The 26843-nt window shown below is 42.1% G+C and overlaps 1 protein-coding gene across 1 annotated transcript in view; it reads left to right on the top strand.

The window, feature by feature from the left end:
* Positions 1 to 26843, top strand: part of LOC106559959 (POU domain, class 6, transcription factor 2-like) — a 123889-nt gene that overhangs the window by 94369 nt on the left and 2677 nt on the right. The window contains exon 3 of the mRNA XM_038562669.1: positions 24495 to 24586. Within this exon, the coding sequence (XP_038418597.1) occupies positions 24495 to 24586 (92 nt within the window). The remainder of the gene's footprint in view (positions 1 to 24494; positions 24587 to 26843) is intronic.

Here is a 26843-nt window from a genome sequence, read left to right as displayed (position 1 = left end):
CCCATGTGATATAAATATACTTCTTAAATTACCCATGCAAAACCTCTCCGACTCGAGAAGCATAGCCTACCAGCAAAGAATGTGTTGTTTTTCAATTTAATTAAATTTAAATTTAATTTAATATTTTGCCATTTTGGTGTTTACAAACCCTGTGAGTTTGGTAAATGAGTCTGTCCTCCCTATGAACTAACAGATCATAGTAATCAAGTTCACAGAGACTGCAAAACTGGGAGCCTAGACTTTGGTGATTGTACCAAAGGCAGGCCCCTGATGGAGCTGCTTGGTAGGGGAACTTCCTGCCTCCTTTCTAGGAGCCTGACATCTCTAGAGGCCTAAGGTCAGTGCCCACATGTCTGTATCCTTTGTCTATGGCTTGTTTCCCTTATCCTTGTTGGCTATGGTAGCAAAAAGCCCCTTTCCAGATATTTCCCTCCATCAGAGCATTTCTTTTGTGCCCAAGGCAAGCTGACCACATGTGTGTCTGGGGGAGGGGCGTTCTGAGCTGAGTTTCATTAGGGGGGCAAAAGCTACCTTTTCATAATTAAATTGCTTCAGGGTCAGCTCTGGAGGGCTTCTGGAAGCCTGAGTTTCCAGGGTTCTGGTCTCCAGATAACTGGAGTGACAATTGCATTATGATAATGTGATTGTATTCCACTTTATTCTAGGCTCATTGGTCTGTGAAGAAAACCTAAGTGGCCACTGTTATATTGAGATGGGTGTCCTTCGTGCTCTGGAATAGTCAGTCCTCAAAGACTAGGGAGGGTGCCTCTTCATTGCAGCAGTCAGATGGAATAGCATCATGCTCGGAAACATGCATGTTGGTGCCACACACTACACTGGGTTCAAAGCCCAATTCTGTCACTTTTATGTGGGTTGGGCAAAGTCACTTAGCTTTCCCATGCCTTGCGTTGGCTGTTTGTAAAAGGGAGATCACAGCAGTGCCCTCTCCTTCCCCTGGGGAAGCTGGGGCTGTCATGGGGATTAACTGAGTTAGTATATATTATGTTTACCCAGCCACCTGATAAACCCAACGTCTTTGCTATTGTCGTTATTGTTTGTGGGACTCAGAGAGACCACACACACACACACACACACACACACACACGATCTACAGCAGTGGTTCTCAGTCCTTGAAGCCACCTAGGGATCTTTTTCCACCTGGTTATATTGAGATGTAATTGATACATATACAGCACGATAGGAGTTTAAGTTGTGCAGCACAATGATTTAACTTACCGATACCATGAAATGATTACCACAATAAGTTTAGTTAACATCCATCATCATTTCATATAGATATAAAAAAAAGGAAAAAAAATTTCCTATGATGAGGATTCTTAGGATCTACTCTCTTGGTGATTTTCAAATGTACCATATGGCAGTGTTAATTGTAGTCATCATGCTGTGCTCACATTCTCAGGACTTACCCTGTGATAGGCTGTTTGTGCCTTTTGTCTACTTTCCTTCAATTCTGCCTCCTGCCACCCTCCACTTCTGATAACCACAAATCTGATCACTTTTCCTATGAGTTTGGGTTTGGAATTTCTTTTCTGTTTTAGATTTCCCCATATAAGTGAGCTCATACAGTATATGTCTTTCTTTGACTTATTTCATCTAATGCAGTGGATGGAGGTCTGTCCACATTGTCACAGATACCTCGGGATCTTAAATCTGGGGACCACAGATTCTGATCCAATAGGTCCACGGTGATCTGAGATTCTGCAGTCACTACCTGCCCAGGGACCAAACTTTGAGTTATAAGGGCCTGGAACAGATAAAGAACAGTATTTACAGCAAATATTAAGGATGAAAACAATTTTTAAAGATTTTATTTATTCATAAGAGACAGAGAGAGAGGCAGAGACACAGGCAGAGAGAAGCATGTTCCCCGTGGGGAGCCTAATGTGGGACTTGATCCCAGAACCCCAGCATCGTGCCCTGAGTCACACTCAACCACTGAACCACCCAGGTGCCCCATAATAAGGGTGGAAAATTAACAGGGCCCCGGTACCAATTGCTCTATGTCACCTGGCAGGTTCTCAGAGCTGGTGGGGAGTGGGGAGGACTCAGTGCTGGGCTGACACCGCCATGGACCACCCGCATGTCAGATCACTCAAGGCCTGCCACTTAAGTGCATCGTATTTCATTTTTCCCGTCTTCCAAATGGGGATAATAATACTTGCTCTACCTCCTTCACAGGATTGTTGTAAGGGTCAAATGAGAAAATGTATGTGAAAGCTCTTTGAAAAATTAAAAGCGCTGCCCAATTGTAAAGGGATCAATAGTAGCAGAAGGAGGGGCTGGCTGAGTGATGTTTGGCTGGTAATGGAGAGCCCCCCAGAAGAGTAAAATCTGAGCTGGTGTTGGAAGGAAGCAGCAAGAGAGGCCGATTCACTGTTATTCCCTGATTGAGAAGTAACTGCTAATGCAGGCGATGGCATCAAAACAGCAGCACAAAAGTCCAGCTGCACACGTCTAGGCACGCAGCACTGCAGTGAGGTCCTCAGTGGAGGGTCCATCCTGAGGACTTAATGAGCTATTAAGTTTTCTGAAAAGTAGTCAGAGGGTAGAAGCATAAAAGAGAAGGCTGAAATGCTGCATCTGAAATCTCCACTGAAAACTTTTGAGGTGAAGCAAAGACAGAAGAGCAATAATTTGGCCAAGCACTTTCCATGTTGCTCATTTAGCAAACAGCACCTCCTGCCCCATGCACCTACCCACTGATTACTGGCTCTGTTAGGCCTCCATGCCACTAATGATTAGCTTCGGCCTGCACCAAAGGACTGATTCCAGAACTGTACAGGAAAGTCTGGATTTATGTTTTTGTCATCTTGGTCACTTGCCTTTTACTTAGGTCAGGGCCAGTGGCACAGGCCCCACCCTCAGATGGACCTGGGTTTAGTTTGAGGCTCTGTCCTGAAATTCCTGATGATTTTGAACAAGGGACACTGCACTCTCATTTTGTACTGGGTCCCATTCTGGCTTCAGTTCCCCTCCTCTACCAAACTTTTCCTTCTGCCTTCTAGAACACCATTTTATGATAATTTGCTTCATCAACGGTTCTCAAGTGACTAGCCATCAATATCACCGGAAGCATTTTAAATAATACTAATGTTTGGGGCACCTGGGTAGCTCAGTCAGTTAAGCATCTGACTCTTGATTTCAGCTCAGGTCATGATCTCAGGTCCTGGGATCGAGCCCTACGTTGGGCTCCGTGCTTAGCAGGGAGTCTGCTTGGGGATTCTCTCTTTCCCTCTACCTCTGCCCCTTCTCACGCTATCTCTCTCAAATAAATAAACAAAAATCTTTAAACAAGTAAATAAATAAATAATACTAATTCTTTAGTTCCACCCTAGACAATTAGACTAGAATTTCTGGGGCTGGGTCCTAAGCATGTAGAGTGAAGGTATGCATATGATTCTAATGTGCATCCCCTTCCAACATTGAGAATAAGTGTTCTGTTTGCAGAAAGCATTCTGTGCTTTATGGCTTTAAAAGAAACTTGGCTGTCCACCATGGGCATGGCTTTCTTTACAATTCTTTCAAGTAGAGACTGCTCATTCTTGTCTCCTCTCTACACTAGGGCATCAGTAGTTCAGTTTAGTAATATCACATCACCCAAATGTGATACACCATTACTTCTCTGTTGTATCCCTTTAAGAACCTTGATTTTCTGGAATATACTACAGATGTTGTTTCTCTTATTGATGGCAACATTCTTTGATCCTCTCCATGCTACTGGGCATCATCTCCTCTCTGAAGATATGTATTCTCATACCTAACTCTATTGTCACCCGGCACTTGTCCATTTCAAAAATCATGGGCTGAGCTTGGCCTCATTTCTCAACCCTTGTTCCTACCATGCTTATTCTCCTACCCCAAAAAAGCAACACTCACATTTTCTGGGATTTAGGAGGTAAATATATCTTTTGGGGGGCCACTATTCGATTTATCACACAAACATCTGGCTCTGCAGATTGGAACCACACAAAACTGGCAATTTCTTTAACCTGTCCTATTACTTGTTCACAAAGAGCTCAGGTCCCCATTGCTTTCACTGGCTCTCTAGAACATCTCCAGTTACCCCCTTGAATCAAGCCATTCCTACCTCTCTCACATCAGATGTGCTGATGTTCACCTTCACGTAGACAATTGAAATTATCAGCTTGCATCTCCACCTGCTTCAACCAAACACACTCATTCTCTTTCATTCTCGTGCCGAGAGTGAGTTTTCCCGCTGCTTGTTCAAAGCCAGCACCAGGCATGAGCTCTGAGTCCATCCCTCCCTCCCATTTCCATGAGGTCCTTATTTCATTACAAGTACCAACTTTCCTACTAATTTTTTTGATCTCTTCTTTTTAACTACCTCCTTGTACTCAGATTATAAAAGGCTTTAGTCTCTACCTTCTTTAAGCACTCAAAAAAAAAAAAAAAACACTTCACTCCAAACTTTTTTGTTTTTTAATCCAGAAGATTTCAAATTTTTTAACTTCGATTTTACAGTACAAAATGCAACACATTTCATTTTAGGACTTGTTACACACATAAATGAAATCAAGGCTAGATTTTCTTAAAATCATACTTGCCCTTAATATGTGCCAAACATTTATTTCTGTCTTATTCTACTCTATTCTATTATATTCTTTACTATTGTGGTTTTTTTTTAAATGCTGATTGCAACTCACTAAACTTATTTCACATCCCACTAAAACTATACGCTACATTTTGAAAATCACCGATCTGTTAGATAGTTCTGTCTATTTAAACACATAGTCTATTTCACTTCCTGTCCATCCCTCCACTCGCTGAAAGGCAGCCTTAAATCTCCAGTATTCCAATGAAAGTGCTCATGTTAGCATCTATTCTTCTAAATAATATTTTAAATAGCTAGTATGTGTTAACGTATTTTACAAAAAAAAAGTATTTATAAGTCTAGTAGATGTCTTTCTCTTCTCTTATTACCCCACAAAGCATTTGGGATGATCAAGGCACCATCCTCTGCCTTGAAGGAAGGAAGTCTTTCCTTCCCTGGCCACTAAATGACTTGGAACCCTGCGTTCTCCCCTTGGTTGACTCCTGGGCTCTTCTTCCCTGCTGCAATCACAAATTGTTGCTGTTCCCCAAAATTGCACCTTTAAGTCACTGCTCTTCTAACGCACTTGTCCTGGGAGTTATCGGCTCTATGGTTTTATGTTGTTGATTGTTCCTGAGCTCATGTATACACTTAGACCCTCTTTCTTGAGCATCTGGCCGTATCAACATGTCCACAGACACTTTGTACGCATTATACTCAAACTTGAATTTTTTACTACAGGAAAAATACAGTGAGGAAAATCATGGGTTCTGTAACCTGGCTTGGCAGCCATTAACATTATTGTCTAGACTGATAATTCCACATTTTCTTGGCCCCGAGGATGCCAAGAGTTCTTGTAGACTACCTTTTCCTATAACTACCTTCTCCTACCTTGCCAAAAAGTAAATTTAAAAATTGGCAGTGCTATTCATCATCCACCATGATGAAGATAATTCCTTATTATTATAATACAGAATATGCTATGCAAATCTGAATTATTATTTCATGCTCCAAGCCAAAGTATGAACACTACCATCTTCTTAATATAAAACCACTAAGACTGTAGGATTCCAACCAACCTGATAAAAGGCTGTAAGTCCAGGATGACACCTACATTCTCCCATCAAGTCTTATATATGCCAGGGGCCTCCTTTCTCCAGAGTCCCAGTCCTGTTCTGATAGATGAGGGACAATTTCATATATCTCTCTAGACCATGGGAGAGGACAAACTGGTCCATGCAAATGGGCCACTAAATCATAGACTTATTTGCACAGCAATAGAACCATCATGAAGATTAGAGTGACCCCCATCCATTAATTTTTCTTTTTCTTCATTTTGGTTATCTTTCCCCCCTCAGGTGCAGAAAATTTGGATCAATGCCAATTTGTTTAATTGGATTTTTAAAGTAACACACAAAAAAAATATCAAGCAGCCCTTCTAAGCTCTTTTAGTGAGCTCAACAACGGCCAAATCAATTAAGCAAATTGCTTTAAAAAATAAGCTACCAACTCCAGATAACCTCTTCCCTACTTCAGAGATAGTACATGCTAAGGTTTATGCAGAACAGATTTTTCCAGCTGAATACCAACTTCTCAAAACTGGGGATTTACAAGGGAAATGCTGACAGGAACTTTAGCCATGGTTGCAAAAGAGTGCAGTTCTGATCCAGCAGGGCTGTTTTGACAGCAGGTAGGGGACATAGCAATACTGGCTTGGACAGTCACCAAGACTTTGGCTGTGACCTGATTTACTTGTGCCCTCAGTAGGGCACTCCTCTTAGAACTATCTGCACTCTTTAGTATCCTTAAATAAATACACATGAAACCCGAAACACTGCATGTGTAGAAGGTCTCAGATTTTCTTTTTCCCTTTGTTTGCCACCTCCCCTCCACCTACCACTTAATAAGCAGAGCAGAGAGCTGTATTTTCCTGTGAGCGGTAATATGTAACCAGAACAAACAGAGGACATAGGAAAGGTGGAGAAAAGTTAGATATATAAGCAAGAAAAAGTGAGTTATTGATTTTATTGACTGGTCTGTTAACTTCTGACATTGCAATAAAGTCTTATTTATTTGTATACAGAAGACTCAATTACATAGATACATATCATTTTAACAACTGGGTTATTTACAGGAGAATTGCTGCTTCATAAATAATATAGACCTGGGGTTTCTCGAGCTGATGTTTATCCATTGTTACCTAAGGAAGTTGCAGATGGGCCCTCACACACCTGCCTGCGGTCATTAGAACAGCATTGCAATAGGCTACAGAGAAGAAAGGATTCCAGGCAAAGGAGCAAGAATGAAATGAGGACAGGAGTCTTGGCCCAGCTAAAATATTCAGAAAATAATCTTGGGGGGTAATCAGATCCCCCACAGAGCCACTGAACTGTTACTCCTTTTGCCAGCACTGGAAAGCTGTCACTGGAGATGGTTGGTTTAAAGGATCCAGGTCTTTAAACTTCCTTTTCAATCATACAAGACATTATGATTATATTCCAGGCTTTGTATTTCTTTTCTTCCAGGCTTTAGGTTTTTTTAACAGGAAGGACACATCTCAAAGAAAGTTTGATAGGAATAGGATCAAGTATTCCCAAATGTCTTCTCTTGACAGGGCAACCAGTGGAAATAGGAATATCCAGGGACTGCTCCTCGTTCCCTACAGTTCCCTAGAGCCTGGTTCAGGGGACCTCCTGAAAAAATTCTTTATTTAACTAGTAGTCTAATGCATAGCTTCCATGCTAGCTGTAAGCCCCAAAGGCCTGGGAATCATGCCTGGTCATCATTCAGTAAATATTTATTGAGAATGAGTGAATTGGGCAGCCCCGGTAGCGCAGTGGTTTAGCGCCACATGCAGCCCAGGGTGTGATCCTGGAGACCCGGGATCGAGTCCCACGTCAGGCTCCCTGCATGGAGCCTGCTTCTCCCTCTCCCTGTGTCTCTGCCTCTCTCTATCTCTCTCTCTGTGTGTCTCAAATAAATAAATAAAATTAAAAAAAAAAAAGAGAATGAGTGAATTAATTAAACAGTGAGAAGTGGGATGATACAGTATCCTTTTTATGTGTCCCTAGCATCTTGCAAAATACCCCCCACCTAGCAAAAACTTAATATCATGAACCATGAATAATCAAAGGGTTGTTTAGCATCACCATTTTCGGATGAGGTGGTTGCATTCACATTTGGTTGTGATCTTGGAACTCAGACACAGGTGTTGGCCAGGTTCTTGGAGTTCCCCCAAGAACAGCTCCCCCACAGAGCAAGGGTCAGAGACCAAGTACAGATAAAAGGGTACCTGCAACAAAATGCTAGCATATCTTGGCTATTGTGAATAATACTGCAATAAACATAGGACAGGATCTCTTTGAGATCCTGATTTCAATTCTTTTGGGAACGTACCCAGAATTGAGATTGTTGGATCAGATGGCAGTTCTATTTTTAATTTTGAGAAGAGGGATTTTTTTACTATTTTCTCTGAAGCTGTACCATTTTACATTCACACCAATAGCGTACAAGGGTTCCAGTTTCTCCACATCCTCCCCAACATTTTTAAATCTTTTTTTTTTCCTTTTTGGTAATAGCTAACCTAACAGGTGTCAGATGATAACTCATTGTCCACAATAGCCAAGATACGGAAACAACCTAAATGTCCAGCCGTGGATGAATGAATAATGAAAATGTGTTTACATAAAATTGAATACTATTCAACCTCAAAAAAGAAAGAAATGTTGCCATATACAACATGGGTGACCCTGAAGGACATTAGGCTAGAAGCCAGTCATAGGCAAATACTGCATGATTCCACTTCTGTGAAGTACCTAAAATAGTCAAACTCAAAAAACAGACAGTAGGGTGGTGGTTGCCAGGAGCTGCAGAGAAGAAGAGGAGAGTTGCTGTTGGATGGGTATAATGTTCTAGGTAAATAAGATGAATAAATTCGGGGGATGCCTAAGTAGCTCAGTGGTTGAGCATCTGCCTTCAGCTCAACAACGGGATATGATCCAGTGATCCTGGGGTCCTGGGATCGAGTCCTGCATCAGGCTCCCCTTCAGGGAACCTACTTCTCCCTCTGCCTATGTCTCTGCCTCTGTCTCTGTGTCTGTCATGAATAAATAAATAAAATCTTTTTTAAAAAAAGATGAGGGATCCCTGGGTGGCGCAGCGGTTTGGCGCCTGCCTTTGGCCCAGGGCGCGATCCTGGAGACCCGGGATCGAATTCCACGTCGGGCTCCCGGTGCATGGAGCCTGCTTCTCCCTCTGCCTGTGTCTCTGCCTCATTCTCTCTCTCTCTCTCTCTCTCTCTCTCTCTGTGACTATCACAAATAAATAAAAATTAAAAAAAATAAATAAAAAATAAAAAAATAAAAAAAGATGAATAAATTCTGTAAACACAATATTGTGCCTATAGTTAACAATACTATATCGTGCACTTAAAAATTTATTAAAGAGGGCAGATCTCATGTAAAGTGTTCTTACCCTGATAAAATCAAGTAATAAAATAAAATAAAGTAGAAAATGCAAACGGCATCCAAGCTGGGTGCTAAGCAATCATCTGCCACTTGCTTACCCATGAAGGCTCTTGCCACCTCCTTGGTGGCTTGGTCTACCTGGTCCTTATATATTTATTTGGACTTTATTTTCTGAGTCCACCTGTGTGCACACACCTGTGCTTATGTACCCAATTTGGAGCCAAGTTCTGGTTTGGACTCACATTCCGACACCACCCCAACTTGTGTGTAGACTCCTAGGTAAATCTGAACCAGTTTTTGGCCAAAGCCATCCCTGTCAGATAGTGCCCTGAAAATCATGCCCTTGGCTCCAGATGTATAATATCTTTCATTCTTTTCCATGACGGGTCCCACGTGACTGCAGGTACTCCTGTCCTGAGTTCTGTCTCCCTTGCATCTGTACCATGAGCAGTGCCTGCCATCCTGCTGCCCATGGAGCCTTTGCAAAAACCACGAGGGGAATTTGCTGTCAGGGGCTGCTCCTTCCTGCCTCTGTGTTCCTTTCCCACCTGTGGGCTCTACTCTGCCCTCGAGGTGTTGACCTTGTTTGAGCAATGTTCAGCATGTTGTCAGATCCCACAGCTGTGACCAGGTTCCCCACATTAAGGGAGTGCTGGCTGCTGCTCTGTGAAGGGCGATGAGCCCAGCAGCGGGCCCCCCAGGGCCTGCCTCTTGCAATGGTAAAGAGGAGCAAGCTCACATTCACTGAGTGCCTACTAGGCGCCAGAAAAGGTGATTATGCAACTTCCTTGGGTGGATTAGTGTACTTAATCCTCCCTTTCTGAAGGAGGTACCATTTTTATTTCAATTTTACAGATGATGAAACTGAGCCGGGCAAGATTAAACAACTTGCTTGAGGTGCCACATCTCGTCAGTGGTAGAGATGAGCAATCTGATTTCAGAGCCTGTGCTCCCCATCATCAGGCTCTCGTGGCCCCGTTACATCCCTCCCCGGGGCTCAGCAGGCAGAGGGAATGTAGAGATTTGTTTTTTGAGCATGTGAGCATGTGTGATTAGAAGGGCGAACATGAGTGGGAATCGTGCAGTTGGGAGGAACTGGAGCTTTTGAGAGAGGAGGCGCTGAATTTTGGGGGACCTGTGGGAGGTGTGCTGTTGAGAAATACTGGACAGGATCTCAAAGGAGATTTTAGATGTAACAGTTTAGATTTAGAAAGAATTCTCGTTCTCTACTCTTCCTGTGCTATTTTTCCCATTCCTGAATTCATTCTTAAACATTGGCTGCATGTGTCTGATTTTACATCTCCTCAATAAAGGGTGTGCTTCGTGGCCACACACGTTTTCCTTTCCTTCTTTATCTAGATCATTTGTAACAATACTCCAATAATAACTGACCTTAACAGCTAACATTGTTGAGCATTTACTATTGTGCTAGGCTCTTTCTATTCAATATTCTGTTTTCACTTTCATAACTGTAATACAGGTGCTACTACTACCCCATTTTAAAGTTGGAGAAACTTAAAATCGGAGAGGTTGAGTGATTTACCCAAAGTCACACTGATGGCACATGTGAGGCAAAGCTAAAAACATAAGTCATTCTGATGCCACACTGAGTTGTCAGGATATTATTTTTAAAGACACCTGTTTCCTTCTTTTTATGAGTTCTACGTAGGGCATCATTCTTGCATTTTTCAGAATCTGGTTTTTCTATACACATCTGACTCTGCTCCACATTTCTGTTCTTGACAAATAAACCATCTAGAAATATAGTCCTAGGGATCCCTGGGTGGCACAGAGGTTTGGCGCCTGCCTTTGGCCCGGGGCGCGATCCTGGAGACCCAGGATCGAGTCCCACGTCGGGCTCCCGGTGCATGGAGCCTGCTTCTCCCTCTGCCTATGTCTCTGCCTCTCTCTCTCTCTCTCTCTCTCTCTGTGTGTGTGACTATCATAAATAAATTAAAAAAATTATTTAGAAATACAGTCCTAGTATCCCAAGGATCATGTTACCTCAGCATAGCCCTGTTGCTCAGAATTCAGTCTAGACTAAAAATACCACTTCCTGCTTCCTAACTTCCGCCCCCCACCCCACCCCCCCCCCAGAGATGAAACTGTCAGACAGGCCAATCAGAAACTTGTCAGATGTTCTGCTTTGAGCAGACACTTCTGGGAGAAAGCCCTCCTCCCCAAACATTTCTCCTGAACAAAAATTTTATAATTAGCATTAGACAGCATCATCCACATCCTGTACCTGATTTGGGATCCATCCTCAAAATGAAAGTAATATTTTTCAACTGAGGAAGAAAAAAGCAACCCCAGCATCCAAGAGCTGGTCTGGCAGTCACCTCCTGACCACAAACAATTTCACAGAATAACAACATAGAACAGGACCACTCTGACCATGATGGGTCAGGACAAAACCAAGATCACCCCATAATCATGTCTGAAGACAGACAAATACGAGAACATTGTCCAGACTACAAAATGACCAAATCCTCACCCATTCTGGCTATAGTGAGTCAATACTGTGCTCCTACCAATGACAACTTTGTCTTTCCCATCTTTTTCAAGACTTGTGAAAACACTCAATCATAAAATTGCCACCACTTCCAATCTGGAGCAAAGTCCCACTTCCCTGAACCTTCCCAAATCATCTGACATAAGCCCAAAGCCTCTGAGCCATCCTTTTAACACCTTCCTACCATGATGCCTCTCAGCTTCCATGGTGAGCATTGTCCCTCCTTCCAATGAGTCTGTAAATCAAAATTAGTTCAACTACACGGTGGTCTTTGCTGAAGCACTGACATATCTAAACACTCATCATTATATACATTCTTAGATTAGCATATAGCCAAAGAGTTGCTTACGATACAGGTTCGGGTTTAAAATACACAAAAACTTGACCAGATAAGAGTTTGAATCCCAGCTTCTCCTCATTCTTTTCTTGTTTTGTGGGTTTGGACCAATTACTCAAATTTTCAGAGCCTAAATTCTAATACCATGGGGTTGGTATGAGGACTGAAGGAGATGACATGTAGAATATCTTAGTATGTTGCCAGACTCTTGCCTGATGCCTTATGACTGTTATCTTTTGCTAGAATCTTCCTGGGATCCCTTCTTGATTTAATTTGTTGATTCTAAATAAGGAATTTTATCCAACTACCATATTCCACTCATAAATTCTAACCCACCAAATTTTGAGGATATTTAAAGATTGTATGTGAAATTTCCAGTTTATTCGATGGCATGTGCCCAGACTTATATAAAGCCAATGAGTACTAATGTATTTAATTCATTTGGAGAAACACAACTTCTCCCCCATATTTTAGTATGATATATTAAAAGGAAGATTTAGGAATAAAAATTGGGATGTGGATTATAATCAGTGGTGTGTCATGGTTTAATTGGGAGCTTTTTTCTTTCTTGGTGACACATAAAATACTCATGAGTTATACATCAGTAGTATCCTGGATTTGAAGAAATCCTGTATATATTTTCAAATGACGGCACATGTTTTCTTTCACTATTTCTCCTTTTCACAATTATAGCCAGCAGTTTCCTCTGTTTCTTATTTCAGTTCTGACCATAACTGTTCTCAAATCAAATGTAATTTCAACAAGTAGATCTTAAAAGTATTTGGACTTAGAACCTTACAGTTCTTATCTAAATCCGAGTCATGTTTGGGAGGCACATTTTTTACATTATGAGCTCTGATACAGATCCCCAAAGAAGTTAACATAACAAATAGAAATTGCCACGCATTTGATACTGTCATGTAATGGAGTGAAAATAATGATAAAGAACAGTCTGAACAAGTTCTATGAAGCTTTTGTTCTATTTGACTGTAAGTGAAACAAAATCTTCAGAACAAGAGGACAACAAAATAATGCTTTGCTAAAAGGATAAAACAATATGACCTAAGTCTATTAGTGATATAACACTCTATGAATGCACTTAAGTTAATAGCATCCTTTAGCAATAGATACTCTTTCAATTACAGTAATGCTAAGAGATAAATAGACTAAGTGAGAGAAAAATGGTCATGGACACATAAATCGGACTAGATGTTTGGCTGCTTGGTTTTTTATAACCAACTGTCAGGAGGGAAAAACATCTAACCAACGATCTATTGATGGGACATGAATTTGCATTTTCTATTCTGGATCCACTTAATCATATTATAGTTGCAAGGTCTTGTTACCCCTTCTCCGAAGAAGGTTTGGTAGCACATAGTACCTTGTTCACCATGAGCTGTGCAACAACCGTCTCTTCCCGCAGTTTTGTCACAGAGGCTCCGTTACCATGAGGGGTTGCTAACTAGGGGTGACTCTACAATTGCACGTGATGCACTTCCTCTGGGAGTTCCTCCTTCCTGTGCTTTGCTGAGTTCTGCATGACCCCACTTCCACCAATCTTGAGTTGCACGGAAGAGTGATCGCAAATGCTACCCTTTTGGAGGATCTGTAGAAATGCGGTTTTATTTCAGCTTTAAGAGATTTAAAATTTTTATTTCCCCTCTTTTAAAGTGGTGCTCGGGCTTCTTTTGCAAAGAATGTGGTGTTCGGAGAGTAAATAACTGAAATGGATAGGCCAGACTCTTATCTTCATGGATCCTCGCAAATGGAAAAGCGAAGATGTGGGTACGGAAGGGGAAAGTGTCAGGAAAATTGCCATAAATCACAGAGCAAGAATATTGGGCTACATTTGGCATCAGTTTTGTTGTATTTTAAAAAGGATAAATATGCTTCCCTTTAAGAATGTAACACCTGCTCTTCCTGCTGTGAACTTCTCTGCTGGAAGGCCTCCCATGGGTTGCGGGGGGGGGGGGGGGGGGGGGGTGAGGAGTTGTCGAGGGTTATTACTGTGACAGAGTAGTCCTCTTGAGTGTCTTCTGCTACGTCCCCACATGTCCCTGCCCTGACTTCTGTGAAATAGGATATAACAGTCTCCCTGAGAGTGTCTGACGAAAGTTAGGTGTTTGGGGTATATTTGTGTTTAAATGCCACCCAAGTAAAGGAAGGAAGGAAGGAAGAAAGGAAGGAAGGGAGGAAGGAAGGAAGGAAGGAAGGAAGGAAGGAAGGAAGGAAGGAAGGGATGAGGGGACAAGAGAGGAAAGAAGGAAGGAAGGAAGGAAGGAAGGAAGGAAGGAAGGAAGGAAGGAAGGAAGGAAGGGATGAGGGGACAAGAGAGGAAAGAAGGAAGGAAGGAAGGAAGGAAGGAAGGAAGGAAGGGAGGGAGGGAGGGAGGGAGGAAGGGAGGAAGGGATGAGGGGTCAAGAGAGGAAGAAGAAGAAAAGAAGGAAGGGACTGTAGGGAAGGCAGGAAGGACTTAAAAACTCAAAACCAGTACTTCTCACGCTTTACTGTGGGTGTGAATTAACTGGGGATTTTGTCACAATGCAGATTGTAGTTCGGTGGACCTCAAACCTGGATGGACAGGGACCTACAGATGTGTCTTTCTAACAAGGTCCCTGTCGATGCTGATGCTGCTGGCCCAGAGATCGTGCCTTGAGAATGGAGACCCTAAGAATGCAGCTGTTGCATAGCTAGCTTATTAAGAACATTATTTTAAGGAAGATGGGGGTGTTTGTCTCTTAGGAATTTGTCAGAGTTTGGGAAAAAAATGGGGCACAGAATAAAGCTTATGTCTGGTGGGACCCAGCCTTCACCCTCCTCCCATCATGCACCATTCATCACCCACTTTCCCAGACCTGGAACATAGAGGTCTCCAGAAGCCAAGTTCCACTAGGAAAATACCTGAAAAACATGGTTTCTATCATGGCACTGGGGATCTATTGTATTCTGCCTCCCTAAAACATTTGCATTTGATGTATAGGGTAGTGTAGCCTTGGAGTCTAATAGAACTGGGTTAAAATCCTGATGCTACTGCTCATTAATGGTGTGACCACAGGTGAGTTATTTAACCTGTCTAAACCTTAGGTTACACATCTGTAAAATAGGAATGATCATCCTGATAATACAGGGCTTCTATGGAGATTAAGTGAGAAAATGTATATAAAATACTGAGCAAAATGTCTGGGCTCTCACTAAGAATTCAGTAAATGCTAGCTATTATAAAGTATTTGAGCAGTAGATAGTCTAGCTGACAAAGACATGGGCCTTCCATTGACCAGATGGCCTGGGAGATGGCCACCTCTCTGTCATCTACTTGTTATACAATAGTGAGTTAACCGCTATAAAGTTTAGTTTCCTGTTACATGGACATAATAATCATAAACTTACATTTAGGATTATTGTAAGGGTTGATAAATATATAAATAAAGAAATAAATGTATTTACTTAGCACATAGAACTTTATGGAAAGAAAATTGTATCAATGTCTTTAAAAATAAGGATTGAGGGAAATGAATGATTAGTTATTTCAAGAAGAAACATTTTTAGAGCATTTGTCAGACATATTTTGTTTCTGGAGGAGGATAGGTAGTGGGATGCTGATTCCTTAAACCCTGCCATGCCAACGAGAAGCTCCCCAATACTCTGTGACAGACCAGTGTCCCCTAACACGAAATAGACACTATTCAAAGAGAAAATGAAAAAAATAGTCCAATGTAGTGAATTTTTCATTAGGCTAAATATTTTTCTTTTTAAAGGATTGTCTTTAAATATAAACACACCCATGGTGTGCCTGGGTGGCTCAGTCAATTTAAGTGTCTGTCTTGCCCGCAGGTCATGATCCTGGGATCCTGGAATGGAACCCCTCTTCAGGATCCCTGCTCAGTGGGAAGCCTGATTCTCCCTCTCCCTCTGTCCTTCCTGCCCCCTGCCTGTGCTCGCCTGTGCACTCTCTCTCTCTCTCTCAAATAAATAAAATCTTTTAAAAAATAAATGTAAATACACCTTTGGGGTCAGAGAGGGACATTAAAATGCCTTTGTTGTCTGATAATGACAGTTCATTGCAGTTTTTGAAGCTATTTTTGCTTGGCAAAATTAAATGCTAAGATCTTTCTATTCACACAGTTATTAACGTGCTCCTTTAATTTGACTGCTCTGTGACATCTCAGAGTCTGGGAAAGTCAGTGGTCTGTGATTATCCAACCAGCTGATCTTTGCCATCACAAATGCAGCCACTGCAGGTGGATGGAAGACCACAGTTTCTACACTGGTGGAGTGGTGGTCTCTGAGATCTTGTACCACGTGTATTTGATCAGAAGCGACTGTACCCAGAGGCCACCATCTCCAGTTGAAATAATTAATTATTCTGTTGTAACTTATGATTAAAGCATGTTCTGAACATCAGATCAGCAGCCTCCTTGCAGCTGAAGGTGCGTGCGTGTGTGTGTGTGTGTGTGCGCGCACAGTGTTCAGGTCCCTGGAAGGCATCTATGGTCCTGGAGGAGAAGAGGGGGATGATCCACCACTGCAGTTTCCATGAAACTTTTGGTCTGAGCCAGGATCTGGGGCATAGCAATTTCTATATGACACCCTTCTTCCCTTTCAAGCTTGAGTTTCCAGGTTTCTGTGTCGGACTGCTCAGCTAAGAGCTTTGATAAACTAGAAAAGTTTAAAAATCTCCTAATGAGACTTTTGATGGACCAGCCCCCCAAGTCTGTAGGCCGCAAGGAGAGGCTTGCAGATATTCGAAAACAAACCTGAATATCGCTAGAAGAGGCTAGAGGATGGGATATTATAAGAACTACAACGACTTCCACCCCATACCACTTGAATGCCGCAGTGCTACAGCACAGGGGTTAGGTGAGAAAAAGTGGACTAGCTTCACTGGTTTTGGCCTCATCTTCCCACTCCAAACACACATGCACACACATGCATGTACACACGCACACACACACACACACACACACACACTTTTCACTGGTGTGTGTACCAAAATTTTAAAGCAGATTCTTTAACTGCTTTGATCATTTTTCAAGCATATTTAAAGTCAGTTCTTAGTCATTCTTGCATGTTGAACCATAAGTAGCTAATGTGGGAGAACTTAAATCAATAGGCTACTTATATTGCCCTGGAGTATTTAGATCATGTCCACTTGCTGGCAAGCTTGGTGATGGTCCAATAGCCAGTCAGAAGAGAGAGGTGTTTTTTTTTTTGTTTTGTTTTTTTGTTTTTGGTAAGAGAAAGTACTCATTTAAAAAGCTAGGTTTAAAAATGAAAGATAGGTAACATGTTCTACATGGTTTCCCTTTTGAGGGATTCATGCCCTGTCCTCCCCCTAGGGAACTGAGAAGTTATAGAAGACAAAGCAATGTTTTATCTTAATTTTCTACCCATGGCATATTTCTGTGGGCATTGGTAGGGATATCTAATAGATGCACTTATGATTGGTAAGTTCAATTTCTTGTTGGGGAAAAAGACCGTATCTAAATTCCTCTGCAGACACAAATATTATTCTCAAAAATATGTACTGAGTTGGAAAAATGGCTTCCTGGTGTAGCTTTAGGTGCAACTTTCAAAATTTGAGGACCCTTTGTTGGGAAGTCCCTTGAGAGAAAACTAGTGACCCCAAAATTTTCAACAGGAGCTGACAGTGAGCAGGGCCTGGCAGCCAGTGTAGGCACACAGGTCTCCCTGAAGTGGAGACAAGTGCTCTGAGGCCACTGTCTTGCAACTTTTAATAATTTCCTTTGAAATTGTGTCTTCTAAGTAAAGTCTGATGGGAGAACAAAAGTATATGAGTGGATGGGGGCTTAGAGCCTTGGGCAGTCCAGCCACTGCCTCTTGACCTCCCCAGGACCTGCTCCCTGCCCCTGGCATTCCAAGAACCCTGGAGGCCGACCGTGGCCATTGCTCACTTCTTTCTGCCTTTCCTGGGGGGGAACTGGGTCAGGGGCGGAGAGGGTCATATGCTCAGTGTACAACTCAGTGGAGGCTTCTCACCTACCCCTGATCCAGGGGTTTTGCTCATCCCAGCAGGGATGGTTGCAATCTGGTGGGTCTACCCACATGCCATGGATTAGAACAGCAGCCTTGGGAAAGAGGAGATTGACTTCCCAGTCTCATGCCAGGAACCTGCATTTTTATTTTGCACTGAGCCCCACAAATTTTGTAGCAGGCCCTGGTGTAGGGTTAAGCATGGATGATGCATGAAAGGAGGAGGCTCCATAGATAGGCATGAAAGCATAGGGTATACTTGACTTTGTTGTCCATGGGCTGTACCAGAGTCCTATCTATCAGTTGAGAGCAAAGAGTTCATCCTTCAGTTGAAAACAGTGTTGACTTAAAAATTAGGTGAACCATTTTCAGGTGGTTTAAAATCTGTGTCTAAATGGTTTCAGTTCACTTTGATACATATCTCCATCATTTTAAAAATACCAACTCACTGCGACACACATAAACACCAACATTCATGCATATTTTCATAACTACACATACATGCATATATATGTATGTACATACAGTACATGCTAAAGAGCTGGCTTTCAGGAGATGCAAAGTTGAGTTAGAAAGAATCTTTGCCCCAGAAGAACTTATATTTTTGTGGATATAGCAGTACTCAAGGAATAATCCATACCCCAAAGCTCTCTATATGCCAATAGTATGTCATGGAATTTTGCTTACGTGTGTTTGTGACTCTTTTTTTTTTTCATTTCTTTTCCGGGAGGAAGCATTTACAGGAGTAGAGTCCTTTACTGGCCTAGTTATCACAGGAGTTCAGCTCTGCTCTTATTAGGTGGATGTGAAAACAAATGGTTAAAAAAACTGTTGCAGGAAGACCAGAAAGAGATTTAGTAAATTCTGAGAAAGGAAAAAATGTCTTTATTCTACAGCATACATAGACAAAGTCTACATGTAGAACAGAAACAACTTTTGAATAATTCTGGTAGATGTTACAAAAACGTCTTCAGATAATTGAGTCCAAATCAAGATATCTTGTTATATTTTATCTAGATATCTCAAATCTCCCTTTGACTTTTCATACATATGTGCAGCCTGTAAATAAATATCAGCATTGAAGACCACTGAGCACCTTCGTCCCTTCCTCAGAGAGAACTAGATTTCCCTCCACTAAAGGCCAGGGAAGTCACCTGCTAGGAGAATAAAGAAATTCATTTTTCACATGAATTTCATCAGACCTCTGTTCTCCAGGCTTCAATGAGTGAAGTCATTACTGCTTATCAACAGGATTTGCAAAAACACACAAACCCTTATGTGAATGAATGAACATTTAATTTTCAAGAGTAGCTTATTACTCCAGAGTCTTCAATTCCGCCAAGGGTCAGGGTAGTGTTCTATACATAAATACATGTGTGGCCAGTATCCTAAAGAAATCCCAACTGGCAAAAGCAGTGGCAAACAGTGGAAGTGGCCAAAAAAGATTTTTATAGACACATCCACTCCCTCCTTGGCATTTAGTAATGTTGAAGAAATTGAAAGAAAGGAAAGTATAATTTAGAGGGGCCTCTGCTCTGCTTGGCTGGTTTTGCATACCCAACATGAAATAATAATGCATTCAACTGTCCATCTTTAGATGCAAGAAATCTTTGCACCACCCCACAGGCTGGTGAAAACTTCCAGTAGTGGGTAAGAAAGTTCCAAATACCAGAAGAAGCTGAAAGATCCCTGTGACCTTCATGTGATTATGTCTGTGCCAAAGCATAGAGGACAGAAACCCAAATTCTATCTCTAAAGAGACCCATTTGTTAAAAATGCATTGGTCACTAACAAAGGAACCTTATGCTCTGAACGTGAGAGGGATGCTCAGCACGTGGGAGAAAGTGGAGTTGGTTTATTCTGAATGAACAATTCATATTTGCGATTCTGGTTCCTTCTCAGTCTATTCTGGCCTCATATCCTCTTCCGCAAAGGGAATGGGATAAGGCTCCAGAAAGGAGTATACTCTCTCAAGATTAAATATGTTATATTTGTTTCTTAAAATGTCTTATTTAGAAAAGTCCCAAAAGGGCTGGGGGATGGGCGGGTGGGGCTGGGAGCATTTAGTACACTACTAGGTTGCATACCTTTTCTACTTGTAGAGGAACTGGGTGGTGTCAAGCTTTGATTTGCCTTAGTTAATGAAAACACATTGTATGAAGAAGAGGAAGAGGAGGAAGGGCGGGAGAGGAGGGATGGAAGAGGAAGAGAAGAAGAAGAATGAGAATGAGATGAAGAATTTGCAAGAGAAAGTGAACCTGATATAAGGAACACAGCGGTGGTTGTTCAGGAGCTCCCACCTTGAGCAGGTGGGAGGGTGGAACTTTCAAGGCTATCCCTTGAGGGAGGCACCGAAGGGTGAGAACAGGGTCTGCGGTCCCCGCCCCCTCTGTTCTGCAGATAGTCTGATCCTTCTGGAGCAGAGGGGCCTGCAGGCAGCTTTGCAGGTTTCAGATGTGAGATCATCACAGGAAAGATGATGTGGAATGAACCAGAACTCTGACAAGCCGGCATTTCAGCAATTAAAAAGAAATTGCGTCTGAGCATAACTCCTGCTCAGTCTTTCAGGGTCTCACCTTTTATGATCTGTCCTTTCCTTATCAGGCTTACACTAGGAGGTCCCTGTATCTACAGAGAATTGACTCCTATTATATAGCTATTTAAAATTTTATATTATAATCCCTTTAAAATCCGTTTTCACACTCCTTGAGTGACCTGTGAACAAATCCTAATTACACATTTGATGCCTCTGAGATGGTTCTTCTCATCACCAAGCTAGAAGTCAACCAGCCTAAGAGGGAAGGACGCTGCAGGTGAAGACACTTGGAAGGCGAGGGGACAGTGCCAGCTGGTATCTCATCTGCCATTCACAGAATGAATCATGTGTGGTTCCCCAGCGCAAAGGAGATCCAAAGTTGTGTAGGTGCCAGCTACCCCACCGCTGCCCCTCCGTCATCCTCAATCCCCAGTGGGTTTTATAGAACATTCATGAGCCACTGCCACTCCTGAGCTGTCCCATCAGTAGCCTCCTGAGCGACATGAACCTCTGTGTTCCAGAAGCTCCACGAAAGGCTCTGATTCTCAGATCTGAGTAGGAACTACTGGTCTAAGCCCTGGTGGATGAGAATTTTGAAGCTGTTTGCCAATATCATTTTGTCGTATTTCCTGATCACATTACCATGGGCTAAAAGAAGCATTATACATGCAAACCTATAGATTTGTAGGCTCTTACAGATCAGTTCCATACATTAGTCAAATGACACAGAATACGCAGTTAGGGTGGCATGGGAGGGAACATGGACCGCACTCAGAGAGAGGGACAGGAGTATGCATTGAGTGGACTTGGGGCAGGTGAGTGTCATGGGCAAATCAGATAATATTAAATATATTAAAAATACATGGAATCTTATTAAGTAATAGCAATCAACAGAATTAGCGCAATCAGGCTCCAGCCTACGAAATTTATAAATATATGTGCTCATGGAAGCCATACAACAGCAACCCTATGGAGGGAGGCCCTGTTGTCATCTCGAACTTTTAAGAGACTAACCTGATGCATAAAGGAGTTGGAAAGCAAGTCCAAGTTCACACACCTAGTTAAGTGGTGTAACTGAGACCCAGGCAGGGTTTGCAATGTAAAAGAGCCCTTGCTTTTAACCTGGAAAACAAACTGCCTTTAGTGCCTAATTTGGAATCGAGGTAGAATTTGCCAATAAGCTAATAATTTAAAGGTGTTTCCCAAGGTTTGTATGAAACCATAGTAAGTAGTCAAGTGGAGGCCAATGCCCATCTTATGGGAATTCCTCCAACCCCAAATGAAAAGTCAAACCACTATTTCCATTGAGTGAAGATTCGGTCAGTGTGAATGACCTGCCAGCGCGCAGGGACTGGGCGCGTGGAACAGACACTGTCCCGGCTCCACGGAGGCTCCGGGACGCTGCCTGAGAAGTACAGCCTATAACACTCAGAACAGGCCCCAGAGAGCTTTCTGGACAGCCCTGATTTACAGAGAGGTACCATGTTTCCTAGGATCCTGGTCAGGAGGAAGCCGCCCAGCCTGTTTATGTTTATGTTTTCACGTGGCCATGGAAATAGGTGACCTCCAAGTCTCTGCCAACACACAGCTACGTGCTGCTCCAAATCTCTTGGAAACCCTTAGCCGACGTCATTTATTCATTCTGACTGCTAGCTTTCCCCCTCTGGCTCTGAGAAGGCCCCTGATTTGGGAGCTGCCTTCCGACCAGACAGATTTAGTTTATGGTCCTACAAGGTTAAGCATGATACATGTGTTTGGGGAAAATGGAGATGCGCATTAAGAAGAAACATTACTTTTTGATCCAGGCAGGAGAGCATACATAATCTCCTCTAAAGCCTGTGAAAGACTTCATTTTACACGTGAAATTGTGTGGAATTGCCCCGTACTGCACCGAACATGGTTTTTGAGAATAACCAGCCTCAAAACAAGCTGCCATGTGCTGCTGAGGGCCTCCAGCAACAAAGAATAAATTGTAAACAAATGTGATCTGTGTAAATTACAGGCAACAAACAACACGATCCTGTCGACACAGTACCTGTGTGGGACAGGGCCTAAATCTTACAATGGTATAGTGTTAAGAACGAGCTCAAAAAAGGGGGCCTGGTTCACATGAAAAAAAAATTCAAAGTGGGAGGGCCTGGCACAGCATAGTAATTTTTGAAATTGAGATGTATTTATGTTTTAATTGTATAGAAGGAGTTTTCTCATTCCCTGTGTATTGTAAGGCTCTCTTCACAGTCTGGTGTAAAAATCCGTGGCCAATGAGTAGGGGGCAACCACCCCCAAATTTTAAAGTGTGTTCACAAACTAAACCAAAGCGGATTCTTAGCTATTTGTGAATATATCTAAACGACCAAAAGTATCACTTTGAGACCTGTTTTTGCTCTGTGAAAGCATACAAAGCCTTGCTGAGAATTTTAAGGCAAAATTGGACTTGGTGATACAAGAACAGAAAATACGAGATTCACCCTGCCTAGTAGCACGGTTTAAAGTGCTCTGCTACTCAAGCATAATGAGTAAATCGCATATAAAAAATTTAGAAGGAAGGTCTCGTGCACATTATGAGGAAATTGTTGGCATCTTTTGATGGGTCATCTTACCCTTGTTATTAAATGACAGCAATCATTAAAATGCCAAACATATTTTGACAGAATTCACTTTATAAAATGTCAGCAAGTCTGTGTTTTTATTAGTTTGTTCCAAATCAATTTAGAAATTTCAATAGAATGCTTGTAAGTATTCCCCAAGCAATGTCCATTCCTGACTTTCTGCACAAAAAAATATTACAAATTAATCAGATTTTCAGATTTCTGCATAATGGCTTTGCACATTTATTGCTTAATCCTATTATAAAATGCTGTTATGATTGACACATCGCAGTGGAGATAGAAGTCAATTGAATAATGTGTAGCAGTCAATTTTATTTGTAGTTTAATGTGCTGAAATATTTTTTTCCACATTTCCATTATTTATAAGTCTGTCCCTTTGGAGAATATATAGAAGAATGTGTTTTAAATGAGCCAATAATACCTTCTTTAAAATTTATAAGCGTGACAGAAGCATATCTTTTTTTTCTTGGTCGTCCATGGCATGCCAGTAAACAGGGTTTGAATTGTCTTCCACTTGCTATTCATAGGACAAACATCAGGAAAGAGGATCTCGTTAAAGATGGCTTGGAATTGGACTGCAACCACCAAGAAAACAAAAGCTACAGAGTCAAACCCCTCAAAAACTGCAGCTGGCTCTATTTATTTATTTTTTATGTTTACCTCTTCCTCTGTTTATGGTTGCCGCCTCTACGCTCCCTGCCCCAGTCTGTCCTGGAACAAAGCACGCAAGCACACACACAGAAACTACACCGTTTCAGAAGATTTGCAAGACTTGCTGTTTGGGTGGGATTTCACTTCTTGTGCTTTGGCATCCGACGGGATTCCAGCACAGGAAGTAAGCTGTGCTCCTCACATAGCACAGTGGGGCTCCCCGGTGTGAGTGGGGGATTCCCACTGTTTCAGGGAGCGCCAGGGAAACTTGCTTTGGGAGATCCATATGCTTTCCAGGATATCATGTACAGTGACATGGAAAAAGGCTGTCTTTAGGAAAACAATTCCTAATATTTGGTGTCGACCCTGTGTATGGAGAAGAGGCTTAAGGGTATGGAGCCCTAGGAAGGGGTAATATAGATGTACTCGGTCATGTCTGAGATCATGCGTTCTCAGGCTTTGGGAAATTAGATTAGCTGTTGCCCGCCTGTGCATAAAGGATGCGACTTCCCACCCGCGCAGCGCGTTGGCATACACCGCACAAACTGATGGATCATGCAAGCCTATTAGGGCGACTGATGATGGTGTCATTTGTCCTGTCACAGCCTCCTCTGTGTCCCAGAATGACTGGCCATCCTGAATATTCGTTAACATAATTTATGCAGTTGACAAGTGATTTGAGCGCTGGAGCTATTGATAAAGCACTCCGGCGTGTCATCTGTACCTTAATGTTATGTGACATCACAGGAAAATGGGGTCATGGGCAGTTCCCTGGGCTGGATCTTATATTAAAGGGAGCACTTCTCTTTTGAATTCCAGGGGCCAGAGGAAACCCGGCTTTATCAGACCCAGGCACTCCTGACCAACACCAGGCCAGTCAGACCCACCCCCCTTTCCCGGTTGGGCCTCAGGTCAGTATCTCTCAACTGCTTTCCATTCGGCTGCATTTAAGCTGCTTTAACCATATAAATAACCAAATAAATAATAATGAGCTAAATCCAATCAACTCCAACAGAGCAAATATGGTGATAAATTTTTGCAGGGGAAACTGTATGACTGCATTATTTATTAAATATCATCAAGGAAAAAAAATGTTTGCAGAACTTCTCTTTTTTTAAAGGAAATGTTGGTTTTAATCATTTGGAAACTTTTTTTTTTTTTTTTACCCACTACCATTGTGCCGGTGGTTACCATGCAGTTTTCGAGAAAGTAAAACTTTAATGACTGGAGTGTGAAGAAAATTAAGTTATTTCAACCTTACTATAGCCATTTTTGAAATACAAGACGTGATTTAATATAAAAAAGTTAATGCAATTTTAATGCAAGTTCAGCTTATTGGGTTTGACAATACTGTACATCACATGCAGCTCTTGCATTAATAAAGAAATACATTCATTATTTTTTAAAGTCCAATATATGTTTTTTGCAGCCCGGTGTGGTTATATGGAGATGTAGAACACAATTACAAGAGTTGGGCTCTTTGCTGTTGTTTTACCTCTGGTATTTAGTGGGAAGCTTTTGGAGCACACTTGCTTTTTTGGGGAAAAGAAGTGGATACGTGAACCTGTCTCTCACTTTTGCTTCATTGCTTTTCCTGCAAATGAATCACTTTCAGCACTTTTAGGGCTCACCAATTCAAGACTCAAGTTTAGAGCTTGAGTTGGCCTTCACTTTTGTTCCAGTGTCCCTGTGTTCTCAAGTCCTAATGTCTGTCCCAGGGCATGGATGCTGTGGTCCTCAAGGACAGAAAGTGTGGGGAGGGGTCTGCTCATCCCTGGAAGCCCAGAGAGGGTTCTACTGGAAATCTCAGAAGCTGGCATCTTCCGGCTATGCCTTCTCTAATTTCATGCTTGTGACATTGTGTGTGTCTGTATGTGTGTGCATGTGCATGTGGATATGTGGGAACACACCAGGGGTGACAAACTCATGCCTCCACGTCAGATAAGTGCGTGACAGACCCAGACAGTGAGACGTCGTAGGCACTCTGACAAACTAGAGAGTGCATGCCCTGCTCTAACCCTGAGAATTCAATTTTAAAAAATACTACATGCCCAAACCCCCAGATCTGTGACCTGTGTGGTCTGAGAATCAGCCATCTGCCTCCGCTCTTATCACGATATCACTACAGTGATAGAACATCAGCGAGTTGAGGACCACTTTACACTTTTGTACTTACTCCTAAAAAATATAGTTTTTTGTGCTTTAATGTAACTTGATTATTTTTTCTAAAAGAGCAGCAATTACGTTGTGTGAATTTAATAGAGTCTAACAATACATTAAGAGCTAAACCTGTGTAGTCTGAGTGGTCTAAAACCAGGCTGCATGGGTGTCCCAGGACTTAATCAGAGGCTTCCCCAGAAGGAACTGTGAGCAACAGCCAAAGAGTGAGTTCAGCCCTCCTCCCCTCATCTTCAAATAGAGCAGGCCCAATTCTCTGAATCTGTTCCGTGTATTAAGAGGGCATAGGGAGAAAGGGGTGAACCATGGGCTCTGGAACAGCCTGCCTTAACATGAACCCCCCACACCCACCAGATACAGGACTTTGGGAAGTTACTAATCTCTCTGTATCTCATTGGTAGGCCAACTGCATAATACATACACAGCAATATAAGAATAGTGCCTGGCTAGAATTTACTGGGCTTTGTATTGTGCCTATATTTAATTACCTTTTATTTTCTAGAATCATGCTTCCTTAGAACAAAAAAGTTGAAACCGTTCAATAAGAGTTTTGTATTGAAAAGAAGAAAGAATGGACATGGCATTATGTCTCTCATGGTTCCCAAAAGGGTGCTATGCAAGTTCTGGATTGAGAACTGTAAGACCAATGACCCTTCCAGTCATTTGGTTTGGCCTGGCCAGGGCCGGAATCCCTCCTATGTCACCCTGGTGAAGAGCCTACATCCATGCTCATATATATCTAGTGCCCAAAGCGCACACCACCAATGAGGCTGCCTTTCTATCTCAAACAATGGCTATTGGATAAACATTGGACACAGACCTGTGTTTCTAACGTTGCATGAACTGAGCAAAGAACAGTAAAATAGCAAGAGACAGCATTAAAAGGCTTTCTGACTTATCCACCTCAAGTATTTTTGGTTTTCTCTAGTTTTTTTCAGAACTCTTAATATACATACACAATTTTAGCATTTTAATGATTTTGTTATCATT

The sequence above is a fragment of the Canis lupus genome, chromosome 18 (assembly GCF_011100685.1).
Source record: "Canis lupus familiaris isolate Mischka breed German Shepherd chromosome 18, alternate assembly UU_Cfam_GSD_1.0, whole genome shotgun sequence".
NCBI lineage: Eukaryota > Metazoa > Chordata > Mammalia > Carnivora > Canidae > Canis > Canis lupus.
This window is presented reverse-complemented; position numbering and strand designations above follow the sequence as displayed.